This window comes from Aethalodelphis obliquidens, unplaced genomic scaffold, assembly GCF_003676395.1.
Source record: "Aethalodelphis obliquidens isolate GAN/ISIS:26980383/991018 unplaced genomic scaffold, ASM367639v1 scaffold50, whole genome shotgun sequence".
NCBI classification, from domain to species: Eukaryota; Metazoa; Chordata; class Mammalia; order Artiodactyla; family Delphinidae; genus Aethalodelphis; species Aethalodelphis obliquidens.
In genome coordinates this window covers 14,502,557-14,523,281 of record NW_020837994.1, presented here as the reverse complement: position 1 = coordinate 14,523,281, position 20,725 = coordinate 14,502,557, and the positions used below count along the sequence as shown (strand labels likewise).

Sequence of the window (20,725 nt, the reverse complement as noted above, 5' to 3'; positions counted from 1 at the left end):
AGTAAGCTTGCCCCTCTTGGTTTCGCCCTCCTCCCCTCTCTGCACCCTGCCCTCTCTCTAGGGATGAAAGAGAAAGCTAAGCCCTTCAGTTCTAATAGGTCCTGTGTGAGGAGGAAAGGTAACAGAAAAAGAACTATGTCTTTTCACTTAACTAACTCTGCTCATCCCTTATGCATTCAACAAATAGCGACTGTGCACAAGGTACCAAGCTTCAGTCTCGCAGGCCAGGTGAGGTTCAAGGTCCGCCATGACACCTTCCATTGTAGTCCTAGGATCTTTCCATTCTAGCCACCCACACAATAGGTGGTGTTGCCTTCACCATGAATGTAGCGTTCTCTTCTTGTTTACAGCACCCATGTTTGTCATCCCCATTAGATTCTAAGCTCCTTGAGCTCAGAGGCTGTGAAATGTATTTTTCTTAAAGCCAACTACAGAACCAAGCACTATGCTACAAATCTGGATGCACAATATGTGCCTGAGCGTATGATTTATAATCAGAAGGACCTAGATTGCATTGCAACATCAACATGCCTCAGCTATGTGAACTACAGTTCTCGTTTTAAAAACGTCATCTCTACCCCTTCCCAGGGTTGTAAGGATGTTTTGAGACCATGTATAAAAATTCCTAACAGTGCCTGGCACTGTTCCTCTTTCTCCTTTTCCTATTCTTTGGCCTCTCCTTGATTTTTTTAAATTGTTTTATTTTCTCTTTTAGTCATCCCTTTGGCAATTTCGGTTATTTTCTTTAATCTAACGTTCTAGAGTACAAGTGTCAGAGTTCAACAGCCCAGGTATGTGTCTGACTTTGCCCCCTCTGACCATGTGAGTTTGAGCAAGTCATTTAACCACTGTGTGAGTCAGTTTCTTTATCTGTAAAATGGGGATGATAACAGTACCGACCTCATAATGTCTTTGTGAAAATAAATGCTAAAATCCATGTAACACATCAGTGTTGTGAGTTAAGTAGCACTGCTCTCATTATCCAGAGATGAAATTTAAGAAAAGTTATATAAGTTACCCAAAATCACACAGTGAGTAAGCGGTATTGCTAGGAATCAAACTCATGTTGCTTCACGCCAAAGCCAGTACACTCAATTACCATGATGTACTGCCTCTCTCAAGCAAACTAAAGCCCAATGCATTTAGAAAAACTTGGAGAATTACTGTATATCTATCTGTGTGTATTTGTATATGATTATATAGAGATAGGTGTGGTATTTTGTGTGTGTACATGTGTAGTATGTGTATATATGTATATACATGCAGTATACATGATGCTGTATAACTGTATACATTATTTTATTACATTCTATTATTATCAACTCCTGAATTTCTATATCACCATGCAACTACTAGTTCAGTATCTGGTACATAATAAGTACTTAAGAAACACAAGAGACTAAACACTGAAGATAAGAACTTATAGCATCATTTTTATGTAATGTTTCTTTGGTTATCTACCATTATGAAATTAAATCTCACTTTAGATTTATTGTGAAAGACACTGAACAATGAGGAATCTGCTTAGAAATGGCAAAATTAGTAAATACATCTGTTGTAATTATATGTGATTATAATAAACCATAGGACATTATCCTAAGACCAGGAAGAATATAATTTCCTCTATTAAAATGATACTATTAATGGGATGATATTAATGGGATATTAATGGGATACTATTAATGGGATACTATTAATGGGATGAAGAATAGAAGGAAAGTGGACAGGTGGTCCCTAGCCATAGACCTGTGATTAATACCTTGTGTCCAGTATAATGGAGTGGAGATGGTTCTCCTGAAGCTCATGTAAGAGCACAATCTGGCAGACCCAGGACTTGCTGAGACTGCTTCCCTCTCTTTGGGTGCCATTCCCACTCTTAGGCAACTGTAACTGTCCCAGTAAGCATGCCCTCGCCCAGCCCTCACCCCTCACATACATACAGGGACCAGGAACTCCCCAACCTCCCTCGACTACCACTACCTCATCTTGGTCTTATCAAAGTCAAGTGATTTTAAAAGCTGAGAGAAAAGGGAACTAAGATTTTTTGCAATATTTGGAAACACTTTGTGCGTTCCTCAGTAGCCTAAGAGACAGAGGAATAGAAAAAAGAAGGAAAAGTTTTGTGTGTGGATGTGAGATGGGAACAACCAAGGTGAAGGAAGAGGACTAGAAGAAGAAAGGAGAGTGACAAACAAAACAATTATGTCGAGAAAAGAAGAACTGGTGAATGACCATCTGTGTACAACAGAAGGGGAGAGCCGGTTTAGCTGGAGTCAGGTTTGCATAAATATTACTGCCTCACCTTTGATAAATGTTCTTGCTTTTACCATCTTCGTGGCTGCACGCATGCAGAAAAGCATTTGTTGAGTTGCTGCTATATGCCAGGCCCCATACTAGGTGTTTGTGAAAAGAACAGACGTGACCCTGCTCCCATGAAGTTTACAGGCTAACGAGCAGGACAGATCATAAACTAGTAAGCCAGCTAGTATCTAGTTATAATTTGAAATGAGGGTATGAAGGAAGAGAATAGGGTTCTATTTGAGATTAACAGGGGCGACAGGCTGAGATAAAATGAAAAGAACATCACCTGTCTCCAGATCATTTTCAAATCCAGTCTAATTCACAGCAGCCTAAGTTAGGGCATGTGGGAGCATGTAAGCCAGGTCTGGACGGTGCTAAAAGTCCAAGATTCATTAACCCACAGGATTTAACGGAGAAGATACAGGTCATATCCCGTAGGAGGACTCACAGTTTCATAAGTATTAGGGGACACGGAGAGAAAACAGGACAAAAAATTTTGTATCAGAACTGTTTGGGGAAAACCTTGCCGGGACATAGAAGTTATTAGAATGACAGGTAGGAAAATAACAGTAATAGGCACCTACTAAGATCAAGCATTTTTCATAAATTACCTCACCGATCCCCAACATTTCCACTTTGCAGATAGGGGGATTGTAACTCAGAAAGCGTCAGCAAGTCTCCTAATGTAACACAGCTAGTTTATGATATCCTTATGAGATGGAGGCAAACTCTGGGAAGCAGGGGTAGATTCAAGTTTTGTGAGACTTAAAGTTCATGCAGTTGGGGTCGGCGGGGGGGCTCTATTTAAGAGAAAGGTTGAAAAATGTGAATACGAAACTGGGAACAGGGCCTTGCAAGGGACTACTGTGAATGAGGGGCCCTGATGCCCCATTAGCTACAGAGCAAATCTGCTTCCATAGAGAAGCACGGAGGTGTGGGCTCCAATGACTCTCAGATGGAGAAAACCAAGTGGCTAAGGGCAAACTGTAATCGACGTCAACACTGAAGAGGGATCAGGCTTCCAATCTTCTAGCGTAGTAAGGGTTAAAAAAAAGCAAAGGCAGCGGCTCAAGCCAGGAGATCAGGAAAAAGATGAAAAGATTTGAAAAACAGCACACTTGCCTGTGTCCCTTAAGCCATTTAAAGTTTAAAGACAGAATAGCCCAACAAACGGCCCAGTTAGTGTTTATAACCAGCATTTTAGTGATAATAGGCATCATAGTTAACCAATCCAGTAACCTTGGGCAAGTTCCTTAATCTCCCCGTGTCCTAGTTCTTCCTCATTTGTAAAATAGGGATAATAGAAGTACCTAGTTCAAAGGGCTGTTGCAATGATTAAATCAGTACACTTTGGTATAGAATGTGTCTGGTCTATTCCAAGGGTTCAGTAAATACTGGCTCTCACTGTCATTATTACCCAGCTTGGTCTGACTCCAAAGCTTTTCCAGTTTCCATGCACAATAATGTTAGGAAAACTTCCTGCTGGAAAACTACTCATCAGTCTTTAGGAAGAATAAATTATTTTGTCTGAAAACTCCTCAACCCTAAGATAGCAACCAGCAATGTTAAATTAATGCTACTGCAATGTTTCTTTCGGCTGGTCCTGTTCTCATATGGAGACCCTCCTTCTGGTCAACATTCTGCTCCTCCCTGAAAAGTTTTCCCTATCGAGGATGTTGTGTAAGCTTGTAAAGCACCTTGGAATTAGTTTTCAAATCTGTATCTTCCTGAGTTTCTACTGATTGTGAAACAAATAGCAATGTCAAAGGAAAGTACACAATGAAAAGGCAATGACTTAAAGATGATTCATATCTGAAAACAAGTTCTTATCCTAAGTGAGATTAAAATACAACCTTTGGGAGTTCTCTGGAAGCTAAATGAAAGGGTTTACTCAATACAAAATTTAACACTTTTCCATAATATTGCTATGCTGTAATTTATTAAACTATTCTCCACTGGTTTGTTTTTTCTTGTTTTGTATAGTTTTTGCCATTTTATATATCACTGAAGGGAAAAATCTTTGCAAAGAAGCCTTCAAGCTTCTGTTGAATTATTTCTTTAGGATAAACTCCTCTGAATAGAATTACTGGGTCAATATAGCTGATTCTTTACATTTGAATTGGTTATCTGCATCGCTTCTTCAACTGTCAACTTCTACCTTCCTTTTATTTTATAAAGGACAGAGTACTATGTTCCCTGGCAGCTTCTCAAATACTTTTGCAACTTATATTCATTTCTGACATGATTTTCTGGGCCTATTGATCGTGCTCAGTTTTTGTTTTTAATCTGAAATCTCTGAATGAATCAAATTGACATTTCAAGTCTGGGCAAATGCTGTTTTTCTGTACATGGAGACCACAAGATCTGCCAGAACATGTAGTAAACCACTCTAATATGTTTACTTATGTATGGGCACAGAGAGGGCAGAAGGATGAGACTGAAGTGGGGAATTCCTTTGCAATATTTTTTTTTTTCTTTTTTGGCGGAACGCGGGCCTCTCACCGCTGTGGCCTCTCCCGTTGCGGAGCACAGGCTCCGGACACGCAGGCTCAGCGGCCATGGCTCACGGGCCCAGCCGCTCCGCGGCATGCGGGATCTTCCCAGACCGGGGCACGAACCCGTGTCCCCTGCATCGGCAGGTGGACTCTCAACCACTGCGCCACCAGGGAAGCCCCCTCTGGGAAGCCTTCTGAACCATAGATTCCGTATCTGAATAATAATTACATTACTTAGTTTGTTGAGAAAATTAAATGATATAAGAAAAGCTTTCTGCAATATTTTAAATGCTATTCAAATATATTTCATAGTTTCTCTCCTTACTTTATCACTGTCAGGATCAAAAAGTAGGATGATCCTAAGGGTAATGTGTCAATAAATCTGAAAAATAAAATGTAGTGTGTGCACTCTGCCTCATACATCTTAAAATTAGAAACTGTGTTTCTGGGTGATCGCTAAAGATATCACCTAGGGTAGGTGTTCGATGCGAACTTTGCCTGGAGACCAAAGGTCTAGCCTGGTGTTTGAGTAAACCAACACGGGAACAAGGTTGAATGTGCCCAGAGCTGTTATAAAGGTTGTACTGGTACAGAGGGAAAGTGGGGGCAATGACTGGACCGAAGTGAAGATTGAAAACTAAAGGCAGAAACATCCTGTCCAAAGCCAGGGAGGCAAAGAGAAAGGGAGAACTGAGAAACAAAAACTGGCTCCTAAATTTGCTATAATCGGCTCAAATAGGATGGCACCTGGAAGAGAATTCCAAAATCGTCACTGAGTAAAGCCAGGACCACTTTTATATGGATCTATAACTGACTAGGTAACGGATAAGTACATAGGGACACTAAGCTTTGTTTTCTTCATTTGTCTCTTCTTTGTTTTTCTTGATGTTTTCCTAGTCTAGTGACATGAAAGGTAATTGAGGGAAATATGTAGCAAATCTATGCCGGCCAATACCAATTCTGCAAACACATGCAACCAAAAACTTAATCTAAGTCCTTGTAAGTGCTTGGACTTGTGATAGTTCCCGCTAGTTAATCAGTCTGAGAACGCAACACTGAACAGATAATAACTGGTTATTTTGGGTTCCTGGACTCAGTTCCAATTATGGGAGGGTTCTCCCCACACCAACAAGCAATTCTTTGAACACCAACTGGGTGTCTTGACAATTCAACTCAATTGTGACACTACCTACCCAAAGACAACATCAGATCCCACAGGTTAAGGGTTCAGTCCCACAAGTCTGCCCTCCCCTACAGCTGTCACCAACCAGCTACAGATTGGAGGTTCCCACGACCCCTACCTTGGAAGTCAGAGCCAGTCCCAAGTCCAAGCTGTATTTCTGACTTACTGGCGATAAATCAGAGGTTCCCATAATCCCCTCCTCAGCTTGGATAAACTTGCTATAGTGGCTCATAGAACTCAGAGAAACACTGTACTTACTAGATCACCGATTTATTGTAAAAGGATAGAACTCAGAACAAGATGGAAGAGATGAACAGGGCAAAGTATGTGGGAAGAGACACAGAGCTTCCAGGCCCTCTCCAGGCACTGCACTCTGAACATCTCTACAAGTCACCAACCTGGAAGTTTCCAAAACTGTCCTTTGGGTTTTTATGGAGGCCTCCTTACATAGGTATGATAGATTAAATCACCGATCATTGCCAACTGAAATCAATCTCCAGCCCCTTTCCCTTCCCTGGAGGTCAAAAGGGTGGGATTGAAAGTTCTAACCCTCTAATCACATGGTTCGGTCCACTGGCAACCAGGCCCCATCCTTAGCTGAGTTCCAAAAGTCACCTCATTAATATCACAGAAGACACTTTTATCACTCTCAATACTTAGGAAATTTCAAGAGTTTTTAGAGCTGTGAGCCAGGAACGGTGGAGAAAGACCAAATGTATATGAAAAATATATTTTGGTCATCTGAAATCTTATAAATCACAATACTGCACTAGTTGTGACTACAGTTACCATAGCTTTTGATAAGTGAACAGTAGTGTTTGTACCATGGTTATAAGGGCCAACTGTTTAGGCATTCTCGAAATGTGGATTATTGAGAACATAATACTGTGTTTTACCCCGTCTATCTCCCTCCTTTTTTTCCTATACAAATCTAACTCTATGAAGACTCTCACACTTTTTATATTCAATAATATGTATAAAAAAGGAACACTATTTAAAAGAATACAAATGGTTAGGTAAGATAAAGTATTTGGTAGTAACTTGCTTCTTTAGGGTTTTCATAAACATAAACACACACACACACACACACACACACACACCCCCTTATAAATACCTAAGCATAAGTAAATATTATAAACAACCTTAGAAATTCTTGGACTCAGCCTTGGTAGAGAAAGTAATGAAGCAAGGTAAGAGGTAGAAGGATGCTGGCATTAGAGAATCTAAAATCTAATTCACAGTGGCTTACATTATAAAGAAACCAATCTCACATAAAAAAGAAGTTCTGGGCTTCCCTGGTGGCACAGTGGTTGAGAGTCCGCCTGCCGATGCAGGGGACACGGGTTCGTGCCCCAGTCTGGGAAGATCCCACATGCCGCGGAGCGGCTGGGCCCGTGAGCCATGGCCGCTGAGCCTGCGCGTCCGGAGCCTGTGCTCCGCAATGGGAGAGGCCACAACAGTGAGAGGCCCGCGTACCGCAAAAAAAAAAAAAAAAAAAAAAAAGAGGCTAATTCAGTGCCTCAGAGACATTGCCTAGGACCTATGTTCTTTTAATCTTCCATGCCACCATTTTTGGGAATGTTGCCTTAACTTCTCTCATGCCTGCTGCATGGTTGTAACATTGTCAGGTATCACATCCAAACAACTGTCCACAGCGAAAAGGGACCATGTTTTCCAGTGCTTTCTTGATAAGACTAAAAAAATCATTAGAAATGTCCAGAATACCCTCTCCCATGATCATTGGCTGAAAAGGAGAGTAAAATGGGTCACCATCATCATCTTAGTCTAATCAGCATCTAACTCGTCAATGTCAGAATGGGATAGCTTGGTATGAAGAATGGGGCTATATGAAAGAGAGGCAAATACTTTTTTTAAAATGAGGATCTTTTGTACAACCTTCTGTGTTTTACCTGCCAATCATTTTCCTTGTATTTTTTGCTTATTCCATAAGCTTCCTGCCCATAGTGGCTATTTCACTTTTCTACCCATACTTTCACAAACCTCAAATTCCACCCCTTCTCCTCTCACTGATTATCATTCCAACTTTGAGAGATCTCATGTCGTTTCTCATGAGCTTGCTCATCTTTCCTCCTCCCCACCTGAATATTTTCCCATAACACGGTTCTCCTTTTATTCATTCATTTATGCATATATTCATTCAACAAATACCATCACCCGTAATAAGCTCGGCAATGTCATAGGCACTGGAAAGATGGCAGTGAAGGAAACAGTCTAATATGCTTCATAGAGCTCACATTTTTTTGAAGGTTCTACTGGGAAAAAAGACAGTAAATAAAACAAATAAGTAGAATATAAATTATGGTGGATAAGATAAAAGCAGGAAATGGTAGGAAGAGTGAGGTTACAGTTGCATTTTTAAACAGGGTGGTCATGGCAGGCTATATTGAGAAAGGAACATTTGAGAAAAGATTTAAAGGAGGTAATCTCTCAAGATATTTTGTGGGGAAGCACTGAAGGCAGAGGAAATGACCAAAGCAAATGGCACTTTGGTGGGAGGATGCCTGGTGTCTTCAAGCAGAACAAAGTGGGGAAGGGGGAAAAAAGTAAGTTATGGGATCAGAGAAACAGTAGAGGGAGAAGATTATACAGGACTTTGTAAACCGTTATAAGAAATTTAGATTTACTCAGGGAGATGAGGTGAGCAGAGAAGCGATAAAAAAGATGTTTGTATTGACGGGATTATCCTGGTTGCTGTCTGAAGACTGGATATGGTGAGGCTGGGTTGGGTGGTGGGGAGGGTTTTTGTAAGGACAGAAGCAGGGCCAGTTTGGGAAGCCAGTGTAATTTTCATAGGAAAATATGACAGTGGCTTGGACCAGGGTAGTAAATAGAGGGGGTGGTAAGAAATGGTCAGATTCCGGGTATGGTGTGAAGATGAAGCCTGCAGTATATGCCAACTGGTTAATTATGATGTATAAGTGAAAAAAGTGTGTTCTTTCCTTTTATTCTGTAATTGTTTTATCTCAAAACTCTACACTAGGTATTCCCTTTCCCCAAACATCTTTAATTTTTTTCCTCTCTTCCTTGGTCTCTTGACCTAAGTCTACAAAGTTGCTTCAGTTTCCACTTCATAAAAACAAAACAAAACCAAGCAAAACAAATAACAACAAAGCCCTTTGGAGATTTGATAACCCCTGCAAGTTACCTTTCCATTTTATTCATTTATTCATCCACATATTCATTCACAAGTTTTATTCACTCATCATCTTTTTGTAATTCTCTAGTTTTCTAGGTTTATGCTTAATCTTAGCCTCAAAACTCTGCCTTCTTGACAGAAATTTTGGTGTGAAAATCACTTACTGGGTTTTCTGTGACGAAGTGATTTGTTCTATAACTACGTCAATAATTTTTATTTTTGAGGAAAAGACTCTTTCCTTCCATATCATTTATCTCTGCTCATACCATACTTCTATTCTGAATAACAGAATGCAGTTGAAGAAAAAGAGGATTTAAGTTTACTTCGTAAATAGGATGCATTTATAATGGTTTAAATGAGAAATTTCCTTTAAAAACACCCTCCTACACACTAACTCCCCAATCCTTCTCTCCTGCCCTATTGGTGACCATTCCATATTGAATTTACACAGAAAACATACATGAAATTTCCAACATTTTCCATCTTCCTTTCATTGACCTCTAATAGAGACCACTGTTGGGGTTTTTTTTTTTCCCTCTGAATATTTTAAAGGATGATGGAATAAAGTAAAATGTGTGTACGGTGGTTTCTACACATAGGAGAAAATGTCTCCCTGTGGTTCACACTAAACTGAATGATACCTAGTGTGGGAGCAGAAAATGAGCTGGGCATTGTTCAGAGTTCAGAAGAATTAGCTCAACGCTCCTTCAAAGAGTGGAGTATGCGGCATAGTGGGAGTCAGTGTGGGAGAGAAGATGGGAAAAAGAAAACTATTTCTCAAGATAATTTTAGCCACTGGAAGGAACAACACTTTGGGCAGGACAAGGCCTTGACTAAATTATGGAGTCAGAGAAACGTGCCTCTGGCACCTTCAGCTTTCTCCTCTTCTGTCCCTTGTTTCCCTCTACTGAGACCTCCAGGATCTCAATGCTGTTTTCCCCCTCTGATCTCAACCACATACTCAGAGAGTCTGCAATATGTATCAGAAAACATGGGATAGCTACTCACAACAGCACTTGCTTCATGGGCCTCCTCACTCGTGGATGATGGAAAATCTTTGCACTTGACATTAAGGGAAGGTGAGAGAATTTACCATGGAATCTTCCTACCATCTCAGAAACAGTATCGTGATGGGAAATTCCAATTACACATATTGGTCTTTGTTTCACCCACTGGACTTTTCCCTTCTAAACCATTTGAAGGCTCTGTCTGTAATCCCTATTTCTTGATAAAGACCCTCCTTCAATTTCAACCTCTTCATTAAACACTCCATTTACTGTATTTTCTTTACCTTAAAACCTGGTTCTCTCCTAAGGACATTCCTTCCCCTGTAGGCCTTTCATAGGTTACTTATCCTTCCACATCACATATTCCTCAGGGCACAGAGCTGGGGGTCAGCAACTCCATGCTACTTCCAGACATATGTCACACAGAAATGTAAAAGTGAAAAACCGCCTTCACTGAGGCTCTTGACATCTAGTTATCCCTCTATCTTTCAACTTTCTTTAAAATTACTATTTACTACCAACTTCTGGGTAAAGAATTTCTGTCCACCCCAAGCTCTGCTATCGTTCTGGGTTACTTTAGTGCCTATATAATAAAGAGGAAACCATCACCATGGGCTCATTTCTCAATTGTAATGATTAAATTCTAATGCAATTAGAATTATCATTTTAGCCATCCTACCTCTAGTAAACATATTACCTGACTCTCCCTCCCATAAGGAGTCCTTATGTCTAATATCAAACTCTCTCTTTTCCTTCTAGCTTCAGGCATCATCCCCACAATACCTGCTATTTCACCTAATATACACATTCTTCTTTGAATTTATTCATTTTATTCTGGTCTTTCACCTCATTCTGGACTCATTTATCCATTCTGGACACAGAGCCTATATAGAAATTTCAGTAATCCAGTGTCTAGTAGATATTGGGAGAGACAGGGGAAAGGGAGTAAAGAAATGGAATTTTTTATTCAAATCATTATGGAGAAATTACATTTACTATCCAATCCTTAGTGATTACCCCCATATCTTTTAAATTCACCAGACGAACATGGGTTCTTGTAGAACTGAGTAAAGAGGAACTAGAGCTTCCTGGACAAAGGAGGTACAAAAGGAATCAAAAAAAAAAAATCTTCATAGACGGCAACTAAAGCTAATTTCAGAACAAATCATTCTTAAATCTCTTAAACCTATTGTGACAGATTTTCACGCTAAGATTATGGCCCAGAAACCAAAGTGTCAAAGCTATATTGAGCACAGATCTACAAGTCTGGAGACTGTAAAGGGAAAAAAACAGCAGATTGAAGAACCCTGAATTCAGTATCTAGCATATAGCAGGTACTCAGAAAACATTTAGAGGGAATGCTTCCATTAACAGTGTTAGAGGAGTTTGTTAACAGGTAGAATGAGCAAGTCCGTAATCCTTCCCTCCACCACCCCATAGTTTACCTGCTCTCTGTGGGCACTTTCAACCGTTCTCGCGGTATTTGCAGTCATCTGTATGCTAATGGCTCCCAAGTACATAATAGTCCCCTAACTTCTGGATTCTTAAACCCATGTGCCTGCTGAATTTGTCCAATTGTATGTTCCACCAGCATCTCAAACCCAATATTCCACAATGAAGCTTTTTATTTCTTCCTCCAAATATACTCCTTCTCCTATATTTTCTTAACTCAGTTAAGTGCACCACCCAAGGCAGTAACCGAGGTAGCATTCTGCACTTCTCTCTCTTAAACTCATCGATAATCCTACTCATTCTACCTCCTAAATATTTTTGAAACTGTTCTCTAATTTTCCTCCTATTATCACTACCCCAAGGAATTATCTCAACGTCTCTCACATGAACTATTACAATAGAATGAGTCGCTCTATCTCTAGTTCCATTCCCTCAAGTCCGTAGTATTTTATCTAAATGTCAACTCCGACCACATTTTTTTCTTAGCCTCTCCATCCACACCATGCATTTTACCTTGTGTTATTTACCCTAGGTTACAGTAAAAAACACCAAGCACTGTTTCCCCGTGCACACCATGCTGTTTGCTCTTGATGTCTCTTCTGCTTGCGTACCCATCTTTTCATACTGCATTCCTACTCATCTTTCAAGATTTACCCTGGAATCATATCTCACTGAAGTTTTTCCTGCCATTCTAGTATGGGTTAGGAGTCCTTCTTGCATCCGTTTCTATAATAAAACTTCTCACGTTGTTTGAAAATTATCTGCTTACATTTCATCCTCCCACTCCAGGCTATGAACTTATCAATGGCATAGAGTTATCCACGTGCTCCTTATCACAGTGCCTTGCACATGGGGTATTCAGTAAATGGTTTGAATGCTGTAAATTAAACATATGTAGTGCATCTATAGGAACCCAAATGAGGGAACACGATGTAAAGTCCTCCACTAGCTCCTCCACTAGCCATCCTTATTAACTCTACTACTTATTTGCAAAATGGGGCCTAGAAAAGGTAAATAGTAAGTCTTCATAGTTTTGTTTCTAAAATTACTGACATTGTTACTTATACGGAAGATGAATGGAAATAAGATGAGCTTTGGAGTCATTTTCTAATACTGGGTTCCCCATTCATAAACCTTGTAAGCTTGGGCTTACGGACCCTGATCCTCAAGGCCTGCCTCTTTGGAGTAAGGAAAATAGCACCTACTTTGTAGGGTAGTTTTAAGAATTGAAGATAATATACCAAAAAGAACCTGGAACATTCAATATTCTGTTATCATCATTATTTCTATTATGACCTTGAATATAATCACAAAGCATTTTTTGAAAACTGAGTTAATATTTGTAAAGCACGTAAAACCGTACCTCAAAAGTATGTGTGTATATGTGTGCGTAACTCTGTGTATATCTCTGCTTTAGTAAGTGCCTAAAAGATATATGAATTTATTATATAAGAGAAGTAATTTTCACTGATATTTTATTAGCTATAAACTCTGAAAAGCTTTAACTATTTTAATTGACAGTTCTAGAGTTCTGCAATAAGCCCAAATGGAAAGAATTATACACCTGCAGCAGAGACTATAGAAGCATTATTAGCTACTTGAAACAGCACATTATGGTGAATGGAACAATGAATAAGTGAATGAATGAAAATGTGGTTTATTTAAGTATCTGGTAAACATAGTTAAGCTGTAATTATAGTTATAGACAGGAAGAAGTGTCCCATCCAAAAGCAAAGATAAGCTTCCCAATCTGTAAATGACATTTTCTCCTTGGATACAAGAACTATTTGAAACTTCTAAATAAGTCTAATGTATCTCTTGCTTTATTGGAATAAGTCGGGATTTGTATTTTTTATTTTGTTTTGTAAAATCTTTTACCAAAAGAGAGTGGGTTATGAGAGAATAAGATGTTTCATAAGCAGGGGCACCTGGCAGAGTGTGTGCCTATGTGTGTGTGTACATGAGAGAGAGACAGACAGAGCGACATAGATAGAGACAGAAAGAAGAGCTTTGGGGCATGAAGAGTGTAGATGTCCTAAATTAGCTATGAAAAAATTTAAATTAACTGGAAATTAGCCTAACAGAAGATATTCAAAATACTTTTAAGGAACCCTTTGTAAGGAACCATGAATACTTCTATTATTCTATTAATATTCTTTTAATTTAAGCTCTAGAGCAGCATTCTGACTATGCAACCCAATTCACAAATAAACACAAAAAATTTCTATTGAAATGTGGAATGCCCTTCGATGATTGGTACTTCACAAGGGATCCTCTTCCAAGGTGTTTTCTTTGGTGAAATAAAAGCTGCTCAATCTGGTTTGGTCCGATGCTTTACCTTCTCAAAGAAAGTCTTTTAAGTTCTTTTCCTCTCTTCTTTATGGCTTAGACCTAAAGTTACTGTGTACATACTGTCTTCTCCCCTTCCTTCTCCCATGAGACTGTGAGCTCTATGAGGCAGGACCTGAAGATTATTTATCTCTCTATCCCTAGGACAAAGCCTATTGCCTAGAATTTAATAGATGCTCAACTAATGTTCACTGAAGAAGGTAATCCATTTTGCTTGACTTAACGAGCCATTTCACTTTCACTCAAATACTAAATACTTTTCACATCTAAGAAGAGAAAAAAGTTATGAGCAAGCCCTTTATCCCAGGACAAATAATGATTTTAATTTTGTTGCCTTTTGTTTTATTTAACATGAATTTTGAGACAGCAGAAAAAGAAAACTTTTTTTAAAAGTGACTATATCAAGAGTAAACAGGTCTTCTGATAGTCACTTTATCACTACCTGCTGAATAACAGGAACGTGGATGAAGTGGCACCAGATCAGGCTCCAGATTTAGAAGGGAAAATGTAATAAAGATAATAATAAACCTTAAGAGCCTTGGACGCTTGCAAGCTCTACTGACTATTACTCTCTACTCACTAGGCTTGTGATTTTGGTCAAGTCAGTTAAGTAAGTCTCAGTTTCCTCATTTGGCAAATGGGGATAACAATGCCTCTTTAATTACCCCACGGGCTTAAACTGATGAATTAAAAAAAGATTATTTCTGTGAAAGCATGTTGGCTCTGAAAACTGTCATACAAGTATAAGGGTTCATCCTGATGCACCATGTAGCAGACAAACGTTGGAAATCTCTTAACTTATTTTAGATGAAATTTCTAGTACCTTCCAGATGTGGTGAATTGTTAACTCTGATATAAAAGCTGTTTAAGCCACTCACCACAATGCAAGCAGCCCAATACTGACTGTCACACTTCAGCTTAATGGTTATGTAAACCTCTCACATCCAAGGAACGTCTCTTTTCTCTTTTGGCATCACCAGTCTCTAGTATCACGCTCAGACACAGTACCACTCATGGAAGGTTCATTAATGATAAGAATGACTTTTTAAACTAGATGGCAAACACATTATAATGGCTAAAAGTGTAGGTTCTGAACTTAGATTCCTGTGTCCAAAATCCTTGATCAATCTACTTAATCCTTATAATCTTAAGTTTCTGCTTCAGTAAAATGGATACAATGATAGCAGAGGCTCTGCCACAAGTTGTTGCCAGGACTACATTTGGGTCAAATTCCAGCACCAGGTCTGGCATATGGTAAACACTAAATTCTAATGTACTGATATTCATCTTTTTCTTAGAGGCTATGAATTACATCCTTTTTCCACTGACTATTAAATATGATCAACAGGCAATGTAAAAGGGTAGATCACATGTGGCTCACCCAAGGAGTAACAAAATTACCCCCCAGTGTTATCGATATACCATCACAACCATCTATAGCATCACAGGTCAGCCACCGCAGTGAAAGCAGGAGCCCTGTTCGGGCGAGGGGCCACCCTCTGCAGCCCCAGCTCTTCCTCAGCCCGGCCAGGGAAGCACACAATCACATCTCTCTGTTTGCTCCTGTCCCTGTTCGTGCTCACCAGGTACAAAGACAGGAGACTGGCCCAGCACAAGTCGGAAATAGAGTGTTTCACCCCCAAAGGGAGTATGGGGAATGGTGGGAGAGCAACAATGAGCAGGTAAGCAAAGTGTGAGTGGCCTGAGGTGGTGTGAACTAAATGTACGCAAGCTACAGGAACAGGTGGCTCCCTGGTCTGGGTCCTCACTCCACCGTGCCTCCCGTGCAGTGTGTCCAACCTGGGCCACCACTGGGTTTCTACGTGCGTTTGATTTGCAAAAACCCACGCCACCCACGTGTGAAGTGATGGGAGCCTCCTGTCCCGGACGCTGCTGTTCCCCAGGGTTGTGCGCTTTGCATGTCTGAAGCCTTAGCTCACAGTCAGTGTCCCTGTGGGTTTTAAATTACTGGTTACACGCTTCTGTGGAGTTTGCAAAGTGGAAGAGATTGGAGGAAATACACATTTCAGGACGATCCAATTGCTTAACAAAAACAAATGCAAAAGCCTAGGACTGGTTTTGAGGGAAGGACTGCAATGGAGGGGAGACTCCAGCCCTGATCCCACAAGCCTGGGAATTCATCTGACTTACTTTGAATGAAATGTCATCTCACAGCCAAGGGCAAATGCCAGGCCAAACGAGTGAACTGTAGAGGCCAGAGGCTTTTCGTGAACTGAAATCAGGAAAGCTAGTCCTCCTCTAGCTACCGTAGCTTTGCAGCTCCCTTCCTTCTCTGTGTTTGGTGGTGAACACACCCTGTCGCTGCGCTGTGCATGTTCCGTCATACCAGGCCCTCCCAACCAAGCTGTGCCCAGGAAACTGGGGTAGCTGGAACTATAAGCATCAACTAAGCTTTGTCTGCATGAAATAAACGTGCTTTATTGCATGGGACTGGGTTTCAAGAAAAGGGCTCTGGAGATAAAGAAGCCTGGAGGAGCCCTGAGTTGGGAAATTGTCCCCCATGAACTAACTCCCCACCCCTAATTTGTTGTGGCTTTTCCCAATCCATCTGTGGTACTGAAGTGTGGGAGGGAAGCTCTCGCAAATCAGCCTGGATTAAAGGAAAGGGGAAGTGCAGAAGATACAGTGTGTACATATGTGTGCCCATGTGCTGAGAGCAGAGCTTGAGATCCCGCTTGCAGAGCAAGAAGAGAATCTAATCCCGTGAACTTTCACCTCCAAACGTTGTTCGATTCCGCAGTAGTGGGTGTCTTCTGGTTTTCAAAATAATGTCTAACTTTCTACAAGGACACTGCACAACTTCTGGGGGCCGTTCACATCACAGTCTGTGAAAATGATGCCCTGAACTGTGCAGTGTACAGCCTGAGCCATCATTCACAGCAGCCCTGGTCAAGAGCTTGGCTGACTTCGTTCACAGCTCCCAGAAACAAGGCAGTGAGAGCACGTGTACACGTATAGGCACATATGTGTGCACACTGATGTATCTGATAGTCTTATACCCACAATCCCTTTATACAGCTTTCTTTGGATCTCAGTGTGTCTGGAAGATAAGCCTCAGTGGATCATTCTGTGGCGGGTAACTCAACAGACTGCTACTGGGGCTCCTAGTTTCCTTCTATTCAGATATAACTAAGTGGCACAATTCCTCTACTTGAAAATCATTCAGACAGCATCAGAGTTGACAGGACACGGTGAAAATGACTGCATCAAATGAGCGCTGGGGCTCTGTCCAAAGTGACTTGTAATTTGAGGCACTGTCTTGGACTGGAGTTCCCAAGCGTAGCAAACTCGGCTGCCTATCAAACATCCTAAGGCAAAGTCTTGGTCAGCACAACCTAGGAATCTGTAGTGTAACAAGTTTCCAAGGTCATTCAGATTTAGTCAGTCCATAAACCGATATTCTGAAATAATCCACTTGTGTAGGAGATGACATGAAGCTATTCATGGAAAACATAAGGTCTCAATTCCATCATGCGGTATTCTTGAGAGAGTTTAGTCAGTGCTTGGAACTCAGATCTGATCAGCCTAGCGATTAGATTTGCTCAAGGCTGTCTTGTTTGAGAATGGGGGTGCGGGGGGGAGGAGGGAGACGGGAGACAGCAAGGGGACCCCAGCTTCCTTGGGTCAGGTCCAGATCTACAAAGGTAGCCACTCAATGTGTCTACACTGTAATGGTCTAAATTTCCCTACAACAGTAAGATACCATTCGGCATTTGTTTGAATATAGCCAAGGTAATGGCAAGGCTTATTACACTGATATGTCCTGCTCGGCAGAGGGGAGCAGTGTATGCTGCAGTTAAGAGAGTTCTGATGGAGCAAACACCTCAGCCTCACAGATAAGCATAGTTAAGTAGAAACAAATGATCTTCCCTTCCTACTTTTTCTTTCCATTTCTTTAACATCAAGTAAAAACTGACAAAGAGAGAGAAAGCATATATGGGAGGAGTCCTATTTGTTTATATGAATACACACACAAAATATTTATCCAAAAGAGATAAGTTTAAAATGAATATTAAGAGAAAGATATTAAGATAGCAGAGAGGAGACAACTGCAATGTATACTATTTCTAAATAAGGGGTTAGAGTAGTTAATCCCAATTTGCTGGCTCTGGAATAGAATGGAAGGGCTGGAAAAAGCATAACTGTATGAGACTTTCATAGATACTTTTAGTACCAGCTGATAAGGCCCTCTTTCTTATCCATTCCCACTCCTCCCCCCAGTTGCTTCCCAGAGTCACGGTCAAGCATCCTATTTACTCTGCAAACATCTGGGCTGATTCTGCAGCCATTACCAAACCACCAGTCCCAGGGAGGGGCCGAGAAAAGCTCCAACAACCACAGAAAACCAGGAGTGTCGGCCGGCATCTCATTTGCCTATGTTTTCTATGATGACACTATAGAATGGACCGGACCCTATGAAGTCATGCCTGGGGAGATCCTTGCAGAGCCATGTTGCCGGGCAGGAGAGAAGGAGTTTTACAAGGCGTGCAGTCATAGCACGGCACAACAGCATGACCTTATCTGCAACACTGGCAGGGCCTTAGAGACACCCCCTCACATCTCCCCCCTCGCCCCCCCACTTGGAAAGGAAAAGGAACACTGTATGTATCCCTACCACTCTAGCTTCCTGAAATACTATGTCGCCGTTTTCCCTTTATGTGAACATTCTTTTTCTTTCTGTCTGACTATAGCATAACTTGTCACCTTTTCATATTTTCACAGTGGACAGTCTAAGTGTGTTTCAGAGCAGTCTTCCTGATTGCAGGAGAAGTGAAAGAGAGTCCTAAACAGGGAGGTGCTCTAAGAACCAGAAATTCTCTAAGCACTGTTACGTGGGAGTTCATACGGAGATGGTCCGCTCTCGGGATTGGCTAAATCCTCAACAATGAATGTTACTATTGCCTGTCTCAGCAGGGGGATTCCACCTCAGTGCTCCCTGGAATCTGCATTCTGATGTGCTCATGTTATACCCCATGAAGGAGAGGCACAGATATTGAGTCTCCCAGACTCTCTTTGAGAAAGGGCCCCCTTAATCAAATGATACAGATCTAAAGCCCTCATTCAGTGCCTGAAGGAAGGAGGGTGGTAGGGGGTTCTTTTTACTGTTGCTACGTCATGATATCAGTTATGTGAAAGATCAACCCCTAGTCAGCTGAGTAACTGCTTTTCACCTAGTAGATGCGGCATCTAATTTTAGTGGGTATAATTGTTCAATAACACCTTAGGGAATCTAGTAACAGCAATGTAATAATAGTCATTATTAAATGAGTAAGGAACTCAGATTTGAAAGTAAGCCCAAAATGTGATACCTGTGTTAGGATTTTTTTGCCTCTCATCCCTTCAATTATTTCTTCCTCCATGTAATGATCATTTACTAAGCATCTACTATAAGCCAAGCACTGACAAGACTCTGGAGATAAATGGATGACCAAGTCAAGACTAATGCCCTTGAAAATCAATTGTCTATCGGGAAACAGAGTCAGAAAAAGAGATCACTGCAGTGCAAATATGGAACCCTTCTCCCATAGAACAATTGTTTATCATATTAACTCCTCATTTAATATCGTAAACAATAACCAATGCCAGTGCAAATAGAATTAAGAGTAATAGAAACTAAATGATAATAAAATAAACCTGAATCGAGTGTTCAGAAACAGCTAGGCACACAGTTATATACAATTCAGAGTCCATAAAATGCTCAATCTAAAGACAGAGTGGCAGATCGGATAAAAATACAAGAGCCTACAATATGCTGCCTACAAGAGACCCACTTCAGGGCAAAGGACACACACAGACTGAAAGCAAAGGCATGGGAAAAAGACATGTCATGCAAACAGAAATGACAAAAAAGCAGGGTCCCAACACTCGTATCAGACAAAATAGACCTTAAAACAAAGGCCATAAAGAAAGATAAAGAAGGACACTGTATAACGATAAAAATTCAGAGTCCACAGAAGAGAAAGAGGCTGCCTTTGCAGCACAGCAGAGGCCAGCTGGGTGCTGAGCCATAGGCTAGGATGGCTGCAGTAGTCTTCTCTTCACTCCTCCCCAAAGTCAACTTCAAATTAATGTTATAACTTATATTTAGAGATGTTCTAAAACGAGTAAGACTAATAATAACAATTGCTTCCATTACTGTAATTACTGTGCATCAGATACCGGGGTAGTCCCTTCACAAATGTTATACATTAAGTTCTCACAAGAACATTATAAGCAAGATATTTTTCCTTTCCATGGCATATATGAGATCATACAGTATTTGTCTGTATCTGCCTTATTTAACTTAATATAACGCCCTCAAGTTTCATTCACGTTGTCACAAACAGCAGGATTTCCTTCTGTTTCAAGGCTGAATGATATTTTCTTTATGCACATTTTCTTTATCCATTTGTCCATCAATGCACTCAGTTGCTTCCGTATCTTGGCTATTGTAAATAATGCTGCAACGAACGTTAGGGTACAGATACCTCTTCAAGATATTGATTTCATTTCTTTGGATAAATACCCAGCGTTGGAATTGCTGGCTTCGCATGGCAGTGTGATTTTTAACTTTTTGAGGAACCTCCAAACTGTCTTCCACAGTGGCTGCACCAATTTATATTCCCACCAAAGTGTGCAAGGGTCCCCTTTTCTCCACATCCTTGCAAACGCTTGTTATTTCTTCTCTTTTGGATAAGAGCCATTCTAACAGGTCTGATGTGATATCTCATTGGGGTTTGGATGCGCATTTCCCTGATGATTAGTGATGTTGAGCACCTTT

At 40.7% G+C, this 20,725-nt stretch overlaps 1 protein-coding gene and 1 long non-coding RNA gene across 3 annotated transcripts in view; one reads left to right on the top strand and one right to left on the bottom strand.

Moving 5' to 3' along the window:
• The window catches only part of GRM5 (glutamate metabotropic receptor 5), a 559,718-nt gene that overhangs the window by 523,281 nt on the left and 15,712 nt on the right, over nt 1-20,725 (top strand). Inside the window, exon 9 of one of the 2 annotated variants that reach the window (XM_027083628.1) lies at nt 15,531-15,626. The exons of the other annotated variant lie outside the window; for it this stretch is intronic. Within the exon in view, the coding sequence (XP_026939429.1) occupies nt 15,531-15,626 (96 nt within the window). The remainder of the gene's footprint in view (nt 1-15,530; nt 15,627-20,725) is intronic. 2 annotated transcript variants of the gene reach the window in all.
• Nucleotides 1-20,725, bottom strand: part of LOC113607869 (uncharacterized) — a 44,436-nt gene that overhangs the window by 12,742 nt on the left and 10,969 nt on the right. The window contains exon 3 of the long non-coding RNA XR_003428126.1: nt 12,365-12,472. This is a non-coding gene — a long non-coding RNA (uncharacterized LOC113607869). The remainder of the gene's footprint in view (nt 1-12,364; nt 12,473-20,725) is intronic.